Source organism: Hippopotamus amphibius, chromosome 17 (assembly GCF_030028045.1).
Source record: "Hippopotamus amphibius kiboko isolate mHipAmp2 chromosome 17, mHipAmp2.hap2, whole genome shotgun sequence".
Classification (NCBI taxonomy): Eukaryota; Metazoa; Chordata; class Mammalia; order Artiodactyla; family Hippopotamidae; genus Hippopotamus; species Hippopotamus amphibius.
The window spans coordinates 29,191,874-29,204,910 of record NC_080202.1 but is presented as its reverse complement, the minus strand read 5'-3'; the positions used below and the strand labels follow the sequence as shown (position 1 = coordinate 29,204,910).

At 38.4% G+C, this 13,037-nt stretch overlaps 1 protein-coding gene across 4 annotated transcripts in view; it reads left to right on the top strand.

Moving 5' to 3' along the window:
- Positions 1-9,817, top strand: part of STXBP4 (syntaxin binding protein 4) — a 185,480-nt gene extending 175,663 nt beyond the window's left edge. For all 4 annotated transcript variants that reach the window (XM_057713743.1, XM_057713746.1, XM_057713742.1 and 1 more), the window contains one exon: positions 9,382-9,817. In XM_057713743.1, coding sequence (XP_057569726.1) covers positions 9,382-9,496 — 115 coding nt within the window. In that variant the 3' untranslated portion in view covers positions 9,497-9,817. The remainder of the gene's footprint in view (positions 1-9,381) is intronic.
- The last annotated feature ends 3,220 nt before the right edge of the window (positions 9,818-13,037 follow it).

The following is a 13,037-nucleotide window of genomic DNA, read 5'->3' as shown; positions in this document are numbered from 1 at the left end:
ACTTTTAACTTTCCCTAAATCCTTGGCAGATGATTTTAGCCCCACTTTAGTACATGCTGTCAGGAGCCCTCCCTCTGAAGACCTCATTAATTTGGCTGCTTTGATTAATTTTGAATGAGTTTAGAAATACCCACAGACAGACTACTGAAGTCTAAAGCTCACTTGATGAGATGGCAGGTCAATTTCTATGCACCTCTAACTTCAGCCAAGATAAGGAGAATGGGGGTAGGCCCCTCACTGTCTTTGCATGTATGGCAATCCCAAGCATTTCATTCCTACCAAGACTACAATCAAAAGAGGACTTGAAGGAAGAAGTATGGAGCTTTTTAATATTTTGTCCCCGAACACTTCTAGCTATGAATAAATTGTAAAGTATTGAAACCACTAGTTTGAATGTACCCATCTATGTGATAACTGGTTTAGAATATCCAGTAACTAGTACAGTGCCTGGTATGTGCAGGGACTAAATAAATATTTATCAAATGAGTGAATACTGTCATTGAGGAAGCAGCTGGTGGGGAAAAAACATGGGCTTTCGTATCAGACAAACCTGGTTTCTGATGTTTACACCATCACTTTTGAGTGTGACCTTGGTATAATTGGTATTATTTCTATTGTCTGTACCCATTTTTCTCATCAAAAAACAGGGAGAGTGGTTTAAATCTCTCAGGCTTGTGTTGAGAATTGAATAAAATAACTCACCTGGCACAAGGTGAATGCCTGACAAATGTTGGTTCCCCTTCCCTTGCCTTATATTATTCTACTGCTATTTGCCAGCAGAGGAGTTTTAAATGACAGCATTTTCACAGCTGCAAATAGAAACTAGCAACCAAAACCTACACTTATGCCTCTTCCCAGCCAGTCAGAAGCCCTGTGACAGGAGCAGAGAGGTTGCAGTGCTCAGGAGCCTGACACAGCCTGCTTTGGATTTTCTATAAATATCTACAAAGGGGTGTAGCCATATGAAACTCTGTGTGAGCAACTGGCATTAAACAGAAGGCCAGGCAGCTGGCTGAGGTTACTCAGAGTGGCAAAGCCCACTGAAATGAATAAAATATCCAGATCTAGACAGCCAATATCAAACTCTTTTCCCCCATCTAAACAATGACAGGTATAACTAAGGCAGGAAGCATTTTTTTTCAGGTTTTTGTTGGAATGCTATAAGAAAATCCTTTGGGATTGTGTAAAGTACTCTGGAACTTCATCACCTTTTTAGAGTTATACTTTTATTTAGCCAGATGTGGGATCTTCTCTGCCTCCAAGACCCTTCATTTAAATTTCTCAACAAGTACTTTTTTGTCACTTTCCCCTCCAAATTTGGTTGCTGTATTAGTCTGCTAGAACTTCCATAACAAAATACCACAGACTGGATGAGAAATTTATTTTTCTCACAATTCTGGAGGCCAAAAGGCCAAGATCAGGATGCCATCAGGATTGGTTTCATGTGAGGCCCCTCTTCCCGGGATGTAGGCAACTACCTTCTCACTGTGTCCTCACATGGCCTCTTCTCTGTGTTCACGGAAAGAAAGATCTGGTGTGTCTTCCTCTTCTTACAGGACACCAGTCCCATTGGACCAGGGCCTCACCCCCATCACCTCATCTAACCCTAATTACTTCCACAAAGGCCCCATCCTCCAAATACAGCCACATTAGGGTTTAGGACTGCAACATAGAATTGGAAGCAGCTGGGGGCGGGGGGAGGGTGGGGAGGGCACAATTCATTCCTTAACAGTTACTTCTTCCTTAAATTACTTTCCATAGAGCTCTAACACCTCTTTCTTCAGTCGGAAATCTCCAGTACAATGTATTATAGCATATAATCTTTCTTCGTGTACACTTGCCAAGTTTTAGGCAAATTGCAAGAACCAGTGCCCGTTCCCTCAAGTTCTAGTCTTTAGTGGGAGAAGTAGCGGAGGGGCAAGGGAGTGTGGTAAGTGGAATAACGGCCCCCCAATGATACCCATGAGCTAATCCCCGGAACCTTTGAATATGTTAGGTTGCATGGTAAAGGGACATTAAGGTTGCAGGTGGAATTAAGGTTGCTAATCAGTTGACCTTAAAATAGGGAGATTATCCTGGATTATCCATGTGGGTCCAGTCTAATCACATGAGTCCTCAGCAGTGGAAGAGGGAGGCAGAAGGAGAGAGTCAGAGAAAGAAATATGACAACGGAAGCAAGGTCAGGGGTACACTGTGCTGCTGACTTTGAAGATGGAGACTATGAACCATGGAATGTGGGTGGCCTTTAAAAGCTGGAAAAGCAAGGAAATGGATTCTCCCCTAGAGCCTCCAGAAAGAAATTTAGCCTTGCTAACACCTTGATTTGAGCCCAGTGAGAACCATGTTGGACTTCTGAGCTACCGAACTGTTAGCCAGTAAATTAGTGTTGTTTTAAGCCACTACATTTGTGGTCATTTGTTACTGCACCAAGAGAAAACTAATACAGGAAGTTAGAAGTGGAGAGAAGAGGATGATGCTTATGATAGACCTAAAATGTGTCAGGCATGAAACTAGGGGATTTGTATGTCTTCTCTCTTAATACTGTTGAGGCAGGTCTTATATATTTTCTAGATTGGGAAACTGAGACTCAGAGTTTAGGTAACTTTCCCAGAGATATACAAGTAACCCAGTTCGTGCCTGGGCAATATGGAACTTCAGACCAGGTCTGCATAGTTGATACAAAAGAATAGTGACCCTGGTCTGCATCTAAGCCTGAGCTCTGCTACTGTGTGACCTTGGACAGAGGACTGGGACTCTCTTAACCTCAATTTCTTCAATTGCCACATGATGTGGAAAGTTTAAGACTGCTAGGGAAGCGGGCATCACACGAATAATTTTTATTCATATTGAATAAAGTTTTTATGAATTTTGTAATAAATGCTTTTAGAATGCTTTAGAGATATAATCTATGATCATCGAATTAATCAGTCAATGCATCTTTAATTATTTCATCTTGTAAAGCTAAAGAGCTCTTTTTAGGTGGTCTCATTTAATCGATCCCAGAGCCTCCATTTATATTGTTGATGAAACGAACCCGTATAATAGAGCCTCAGAGAGGAATATAACATAATGGTAAAATTCTCAGAAGTCAGATCTGGGTCTGGATCCTGGCTCTAATATTTATTAGTTTTATGACCTGGAATAAGTTATTTCACCTCTCCTAGTATTAGCTTCCTCACATATAAAATGAAGATAATAAATATAACTTTCTCTTCTTTAAAATGTAAATATATGTAATATAAATATATAAAATATAAATGTCTAATATAAATATGTAAATTAGGATATATAGTATTTATAAAATATAAGTATAAAATAAGGTTCTAAAAAACAGTTAAGCCCATTTATTCACAAGTCCAAGGTGGCACCATTAGAAACAATCAGCATATAAAGTTCATGGAGAACTGTAAAGGTTGATGGCATATTTGGTTTTTTATCCCATAATTTTTTACTGTAATTGAAGGTTTTTATGTTATAGCACGCACTCTCAAGTGGCTTTTGCACTTAGCATTATGGAGTCAATAATACTGACAAAACACCTCTAGAGTTTAGAGATGGTCTCATGTGGCGCCCCTCCAAGTCCCCAGCTTTGTGATGCACAGTTCTTCTCTAATATAATCTGTATATTTATATCTTTATATTTTTAGTGTAATGAGCTTAACTTTGACAGAAAAATAATATTGGGATAAGCATAAAATTAGTTGAAATTGTATGTTTGAAATAATTTTAGGTTTTTCAAGATTTCAAATTTGGTAAAGAAACACATTTAGTCAGATATTTATTAAATTTATTTTATTGGATAAATTAAGTGAAAGCCTTATAACTTGTATTATAGGTCTTACCATTTTAATAAGAACATAAAAATTTAAAATAGCTTCTACATTTCATGCACTTCTACTCATAAGTGGGAATTTAATATGGAAACTTTGGCAATGGTCTTGCAAACTTGCTTCTAATTAAATTTAGTTTCCATTAACCTATATTCTGACAAAGTCTTCTGATTACTGATGTATTTAAAGTAGTCTGAAAATATGTATTTATTGCCTGTTTTTGTATTTTTGTAAAAAGTTATACATATATTTATTGGGAAAGTAATAGTCATGGCTTCATCTTGAAATACTCTCTTTTAGTCATTTAGAATAACACTAGCTGCTGTTGCAAATCCTGCTTTTCAGTGGCTTAACACTCACACACCAGTCAGTGCAGGAATTCCTGGTTGATAGGTGGCTTTTCTTTTCTTTGCATGGTGATTTTGAGACCCCAGCTCCTTCCAGTTCATGGCTCTGCCATCCCCTACAGCTTCAGAGTTCTCTCTGCATTCAGTTATGGATAAGGAGTGAGAACAGAGAAGGCATTCCAGCGCTGTTCTTAAAAAGCCCTGGTCCACAAGATTCAAGCATCAACACTCTCCCCTTCCACTGGTGGGAACTAGTTACATGCTCATGTAAGGATATAGGGGGAGCTGAGAAATGTAGTCTCTGCCTGGAAGCTGCCTCCTGGTAACTCTGCAGTGTGGAATGGAGAACATAAATTTTGATGGACACTACCAAAGGGTATGTGAGAATGTACAAATACACCAACTATAAAATTCTATAAAATTGTTTATTAGTATCTAATAGTCCAGTGTCTAGGTACCAGTGTCAATAGGACGTGTTCTTAGAGGTCTTCTGAATTGTTTTATTCTATCACAATCAAAAACAGCATCAATTTTTAAAAATTACCCACAGCTATAGTCTGAGACCATAAAACAGTTTCTTTTTTTGAAAACTTTATTATATCAGCTTTGGACTTGGGACATTTTTGGCTCTATACAATAACTGACAGCAATCTAAGCCTGTGTATATTATTTGAAAAAATATGACTCATATTTTTCATATTTTTTCAGGACTTTTCAGTGTTCATTTTTTACAAGTCTAATGACATAGTAATTTTTTCCAATATTATGCATAAGTAATATATTACCATAGCTTTAAATTCTTGTAACATAATGTAATATCTAGGCCTAAAGATTTTTTAATTAATTGGGTTTTTTAATTGCAAAATATATCTGATGTATTTTTTATAGAAAATGACAAATATAGAACAGAAATAAAATTTGTCTTCAAGACTGTAAAGATTTGAATGAGATCCTGCTAATATTTAATCAGAGCCTCACTGGATTTCCAAATGCCTAATTACAGAATTCTCAAAGTATTCTGTGATATTTACAGAGTTCATTAGTGAGAAATACTCATTTTGATTTTAGGGGTATATTTCCAAAATTATGTAAGAGGGAACTCTTTATATATCAGTGGAAACAAACTGCTTGCAATTTTTTCTTAAACATGTTTTGGAATGGATACTTTCTATTACTAATCCATACTCATTCTCATAACCAGTGTCTGACAGGATTACATGCTGCCTCACCAAGGTTTGGTGACTTTTTTATAATTTTATTGATATGGTTCACTTTCTGTTCTTGCCTTCTGACTTGTTGGGAATATTTTTATTAAGTCTTTTATTTTCATTACTACTTGCGGTTTATGGCCAGTTGTAAAATTTTTCAGTGATTCCAAGATATTAGTGCCAGAAACATTTTGAATTAACATACTTATTTGTCTTTATTTTCTGGTTCACATGAATATTATATGCATAATATTACCCCACCCTTTGTAAAAAAAAGAACATTGTAAGTTAATTACTTTGGCTTATTATTATGCAACTTTATCTTAAATAGATAAAATAATACATGCAATCTTGCTAAATTCACGGTGACATAAATAGTATCATTTACAATGGAAGACTAACAAAAGGACCTCTTTCATCATCACAGACTATTATAAAAATGAATTTCTACAAAACTAGTGTACTGTTTGTCTCTTAACAGGCTGTCCTAAATTTTTATTTTGAAAGAAAGCATTTTGCATGCTAGGAGGTAAGAAACATAAGGAAGGTAATTATAATGGTATTTAAATAATTCACTTACATTTCTTTGCCAGTAAAATAGAGCATGTTCTCTTAGGTTTTCTTTTAATAAGCTCTGAAATATGTCTTTCAAATTACTAATATTATAAAAGAAAATACACAACACTGTCGTCTTCCCAGCTCAAACATTACTGTTTTCCAACGACAGATTTGGCAGTCACTCAGAGGCAAGTAGTATTAGGCTTTTTAGATTTTCAAATATATCTGAACTGCTGTTGATTGCTCCCCAAATCAGGTCAGATGCACTCTCTGCAGGAACATTTGCCAGAGGTACTGTATGTTCAAATGGAAGATCTTCATGTTTCATATTCAGCCTCATTTATTTTCCAGACCTCTAAATTTTTCATACTAAGTAGCAGCATCTCACTTTGTGAACCATGGGGTCTTTATTAATTAAACAGAGTCAACAGGGCTGATTTATTCACTCTCTTCTCAGTTGAATTACCAAGCACACAAATCAGAGAGGAAATATTTCTAATAGTAGAATGTTCTCCAAGCCAGTAAATCTGGGATTATCTCATCATACCGATTATGTCAAAGCTCTTTAGTCTCCATGTTCACCAGGACATAAAATTGAATGGTATACACACAAATGGCCCCATTCCAGCATCATAGGGAAAATTCCAAGTTTTTCTTACACTATTCAGAAAGCCCTAATTTAAAAAAAAAATAAAAAATCCAGCCATAATTATTATTGAGTATCTACTCTTTGCCAGGCTCTTTAAATGTGTTACCTGCTTTTTAGAAGCATTGGTTCTGGATGTTTTTACAAAAGAACCAGGTGTGAAATGTGTACTTGAAGCATAGAAACTAACCCTCTGTTGCTTCAGTTTTATTTTTTCAAGTGAGTAGCTATTGTATTTGCATGTTTGGTGCTAAGGTGTGTGTTTTTCAATTGTGTACAGAGAAGTGTATTATGAACATAAGATTGATCTGTTAATATTTTGTGGTATTGTTTTGTATTTGGAGAAAAATCTGATGTTGATTTGTTGATAAAAAGTGACTTTCTGGTGGAACTTTCTAATATTCATTGTTCAGAGTCTATAACTACATTTTCTTCTTGAACATTTTACTTTATTTTATATTATCAATTCAGTGGAATGTCCATATATGGGCAGTTGTAATATTTCAAACATGAGAATTTTTTTAAGTCATATAAGAAAGCATGCACCCAAATTTACCCCTCAGGTAATTGTGCCTGTTTTTCTTCCTTTCCAACGTCCCCAGTTGGGGGGCATTATAGGGAATAAAGGATTTACAGTAATTTAAAGTCTCTTCTTTGGACTAACATATTATAAATGTGCTGATAAACAGTAAAGTAAATATACCAAGATATTAAAGTTAGCAAAATTATCCCATCAAGCTTTTTCCTTTCAGTTTTAAACAGGTACTTTGTACAGGATAATGTGACCTCATTTCCCCTTGCAGTGGTATTCTAGCCCTCTGTGTTTCACTCACTGGTAATTCTTCAAAACCACTTTTAATTCAGGCAGCTTTCCAGCTTTACAAAAGCCTTGAAATGAAATGAACCTGTGCAAAATCAAATGCTTCGTAAGTTTAGCCTCCGTAATAAGAAATTGCACTAAACCATTTTAAAGAGCTAATAGTAATGTGGATTACTGTCAAGAGAATAGTGATTCTTTCTGTCACTTAGCCACACTCTGAGGTTTTGAAACCATGAAGATATCTGGGCCTTGCCGCCTCCACCTCGATTCTTAAACAAACTTTTAAGTGCTTTTACCCTATCGAGAAACTGTAAGTGAGCTTCTCCCATGGAAAGCTGCATTTTCAATATTTAAACAGAGGAGTTGAAGAATTTGTGTTGGGGGATATGGACAGAATTTAGAGTATAGAATTGAAAACAAACCAAATCCAGTAATAACAGTGAAACTGACCATTGGTACTAAGTCCAGCCTTACTGTCATCAACAGGCAATAAAGGAAGTGCCTCTTTGTGATAGATCCCAGGTTGTGCTCAATGGCGCACTCGTCCCACGTCCCACGTGTGCTAGTAGGGCATGTTAGTTTGAGGACTATCATAAACTCTTGGAGAGTCATAAAACACATTAGTATATTCAGGGCTCTGGGAAATCCCACAGTAAAGACACCTACTTAACTATGTTTAAACTAGTGTATCTCAAAGTTATTTGGCCATAGAATTCTCTTCTTCACATACCGTGTATTTAAAAACCCTTGTAACACACTTTGGAAATGTTATTCTGTAGTATTTTAGATTTGAGATTCACAATCTTATTTGACCCTCATAAGTGCCAGCCCTCAGGTGGACTTTGATCTAAGACATGATGCTGCTCTGAGGTTGAGTTTGGGTAAGGTGGGGGCAGGGGAAACGGATCTAGGATGGGTAGGGCAGGTGGGTAAACCAAGGCTAGAACAAGGATCCAAGGAGAAGAAACAAGTCATCCTATTCCAGAAGTTGTCTGTCCAGCACTCAGGAGCTGGGCAGATGGTGGTGGATTTAGGCGAGTCATCCAGCTGAACGCTGGGAGCTGGATACTAGGTCTAAAAACACCATGCATCAGGTAAGGGCACATGGAGTGATGTTTCACCGCTTCCTGAACGTGCCCCATATCTTTGTACGTCCTTCCTTACCTCTGCTTGTGTTCTTCCCTGAAATGCCTGGTTATTTGTTCTGAGAATATGTTAGCTACCACAGACCCAGAGATTGAGAAACATAGTTCCTGCACTCAACGAGCTTCATATGCAATATGAAGGCCTAAAAATAAACAGGCATTTGTAATATAATAAAAGAGATAAGGCCACGGGCACAGATTGGAGGAATCTTGAGGGAGATCTGGTTCTTTAGGACTAGTTTGAGTTAGCTGGATAAACAAGATGGGAAGAAGGACCATTGTAGCAGAGAAGAAAATATTGTTGAAGCAGCTAAAAAACAAGGTATTTCATACTGTGGAGTGTGTATTTGATCCAGAAGGCATTAGTTGGCACTGAATTTTTAGTAGGTGAGCAACAGTGTATGATTTGTCATTTAGAAAGATCTCTTGGCTGGAGTGGAGGATGAATTAAAAACTAGAACAGAGGCAGAGAGACAAGCTGTTTCAGTGACCCAGGCTGTAGCATTGGAAAAGGAGAAAGGAGGAGATGCCAGAGATGTTACAGCAAGACAATCACAGGACTCGCTGGTGGTAAAGAAGGGGAGTCAAGGATGATGCCTTCTCCTGCATTCTTTTTTTTTTTAACCAAAGAATAAAGAAAGAAATGGGTTTTGTTGAACCTAAAAACATATCTAAGACTTTTAAAAAAACTATTGGATCCAGTTCCAAATGCTTCCTTATTCAAGGGACTGCAGTAGGGTGGAAGCAGTGTTGCGGGGATAGCTACTTGCATGGTGGGTAGAAAGACAATCTTTCAGATTGTAATTGCATCCCTTCTTCTTCCCAAGTCACGTAACACAGACTACATCGTGGATGCATCCCGTGATGAGCGCACTGAACCTATCCTGCTCAGAGGAGAATGAAGACGATTGCTCCAGAGAACTTCCTGACCAGAAGAATTGATGGTTTTCTGTGGGAGGCTGTGCTCCATGGTCTTCTGGCATCTCCATCTATGTGGATGACTCTGAGATGCAGCATCTAAAATAGGAGTAAAAAATACACACCACTTAGTGAAGTTGTGAAATGGAGACTCTGGGTTTAAGCTATTTTTGTAGAACTTTTTGATATAACTGTATACATTTACAAAATTTATTGCCACTATAGTTGTTCTTTAAGAATAATCTAGTCATGTTTTTGAAATCATATGTAATTAGATTTTATAATATGTATAATTTTTCATATGTAATTATGTAATTTTATATTTAGTTCTCAGTTCTGATAGAATATCAGACATAGCGATTTTTATAATTGACATACTGAAAAATTATGTGAACATAGGGAAACTTCATTTATTTGATAATTCACTAACCTTTTATATGAGTATCTTAGGAAAGTGATTTAAGTAAGCTTTGGGGGGTTCTTGTGGATCACATTTAGACAACTGTCTCACAGGCCACTGGGTATAGCTTACAGCTTTATGATGCTTTATAATTTACAAAATGCTTTTCAGACCCTATTTTATGTAAACCATACAACATGCCTGTGAGGCAGCTCCAGTGGGTCTTTTTCAGTTAGGAAAAGAGCAGTTCAGAGAAATGCAGCACCTTGTCCTGGAGGTGAGGATCACAACCTCATCTTTTGATTCCACTTCCAGACCCCTTTGCTCCGCACCCTGCTGTCCCTGCAGGGGCAGGTCGCAGCCCGACACGCAGGGCCCCATGGCTCTGTTGATGCAGCTGAGCTCCACAGCTGTGCACCCCGGGGGCCACAGAGACTCAGGGGGCACTTCTTCATTCAAACATGGCAGCCACCCAACCCCCTGGTTCTCCTGTAAACCTTTCCCCAAAACACTCACCAAGCAGGGGCACGGCCTTGTGATGTCGTTTCAGTGGGCTTCTTTCAGCAGCTCACATTTTTCTAAAGGAAAGGGACTGGCTCCCATCAGGGATTCGCCCTGCTCAGGCTGTCCTTGCCAGAGGGAGCGTTTGAGGGGAGCTGATGAATAGAGGGGCATCCTGAATCCCTGTCTCAAAAGAGACATCCTTGAACTCCTCAGCTGTGCCTTCCAGACTGACCTCTTTATTAGTGATATCAGCCTCCAGACTGATTATGCTTTTGATCTTATTTCATTTCTAGTAAGGATGCTACTAGACAGTTTCTGGAAGGAATGAGCCATTAACTTGAGATTTTCTCTCAGTTTAATTATTTAAACCTGGGGCTGGGAAATGGGGGGTGGAGTGAGGAGGAAGTCATTTTAAATGCTCTGAGCATTAAGTACCAAGTGAATAATAAAAAGGGACTTATACGTACCCAATGTTTTTATATTGTTAGGTAATATACTTAGGAAGAAAGTGAGCAAGAATCACTAATTAATCAGGATCCTGTTCCAAAACCATCCCTGATAACACAGAGAAGTTGCTTCGTCTCTCTGACCTCTTCTCATCATCACCCCTGCCACACCCCTCCTCCTCCTTTCCTTCCTCCTCCTTCTCCCCTCCTCACTCCCTTCTCTCTTGCTCTCTCTCCCCCCCTCCCTCCCCATCTCTGAAATACAAGTAAGAAAAGGAACTCAGAGCCTTGAGGATCACCTGACAGGGTGATTTTCAAACATCTTTTGGTGGAAGACTCATTTTTCAAATGAATTCTCATGAAGAATCTCAATGTTTGTAATAGATTTTTTTTTTTAAAGATTGCTGTCCTGCTTAAAACAGGGTGGAGGCCTGGAGCCCAGTGGAAACAGCCCCCAGCACTGCTATGTAAACCTAAAGCTCCTTAGAGTATAGTGTCATAACCATCAACTGTAACCACTTTATAGATGAGTAAACTGAGATCCTTAGAGTTCACACAGTGAGGTCAAATTGAGAGCTAGATCCTGAGTCCACTAGTTACTACCTTTCATATGCTGCGTTATGTAGACCCATGTTGTCAGTATATGTGTACATTATGCTCGTGCACGCATTCCTGAATATGTGTAGAATTTATAATTTATGTCTTGAATGATCACAAGTCAAATCCAGCTGATAGATAGTCATTAGCCCTGAGAAAGGTGTCAGAATGGCTGGAGAAGACTTGTGTTTCCCCTGACAGCTCTTTAAATATTAGGAAGCTGCAGGGAGACAAGTTTTGAGAGAAGGCCCTGGGGGAGCTCTTTCCTTGTGTCTCCCAGAGGTGCGTGAGATTCTCAACCACCCCAAGTTACTTTTATAAGTTAGTATTTATAATTATGAAAGTACAGACTATTTGTTGTTGCCTAATTAATGGTATGAAGTGTCTCTCCCCTTCTTGGAAGTGTTTATCTAATTTGTTTCTAGTGAGGAAAACACGGGAGTCACTTGGCATGAAGGTCCCCAGGACACCCTTCACTGGTGGACACCCCATACATTGACTTTACTGTTTGGTGCCACGTTCCTCCCTGCTTCCTAATCAAACACCTAATGGAAAAGGCCTACAAAAATCATAATGATCTTATTTATTGGGCATTTTGTGCTATATATTTGTGATGGACAATTTACATATATTATTTCATTATCCTAAAACAACCCCATGAGGTAGAAACTATGATCATCCTCATTTTGTAAAGAAGTTTAGGATTAGAGAGAGTTGCTAGTCTCTCAGGGTCACACAGCACCTACCTGTGGAAGCTGGGGCTCAAGGCAGGTCTCACAGGGCCCATTCTCTAAAACCACTGCAGAGCCACTTGGAGCTATTGTGTGTGACACTGGTGGCAGAGCTGGGGTCCGTGGGTCAGTTTTACAAAGAGGCAGATTCCAGTTCAGTGTGATAAGGAACTTCCTGGTAGTCAGAACAAATCAGGAAAGAATTCCCTAGGAGAAAGTGGAAGCCATGTTCCAGGAAAGTTTCCATCAGTCTAAACTCCTTATTACATGGCTGTTGCTGAGGAGGTTGCTGGACCATTTGAGCACTGTCTGAGAGTTCTTCCTCTTTATGCTTCTATGACCTCTAAACCAACAAATAAATGCCACAAGCGATGCTCAAAGAAACCTATGGTGGGGACTCATTAAGAATCCTTATTCAGTGCAAGTAGAACCCCCCAATTATTTTGGAACGAGTTGACCTTTATATAGCCCATCTTTCTTTAGGTCAACCATATTGATGTGGCCATTGTAAACTCTTCTCTGTTGACCCACTGACTCAGACTGTAGGATTAGAAAATCTCAATGTTCTTATGTGCTTCCATCGCACTTTACTAAAGAGTAATCTGGCTTAGCCTTCCCTACCTACTTCTCAGAATATTGACCGAGCACCAAGCACGGTACTAGGCACTCTGGTTAAGGAGGGCAATAGCCAACCATTTCCTGGGGTCTACTTACTGTTGGTTAAAAACTTAAACCTTCCCAGGTAGTCAGAATTGATTAGCTTCTCTTTAATCTTTGAATTTAAAAAATAATCTATTTTCATTAAAGAAATCAAGTAGTATGGAATTGAATAAAGTTAAAAAATAGCCTATCTTAACTTTCCCAAGGTAGCCATCCATCACTAATAC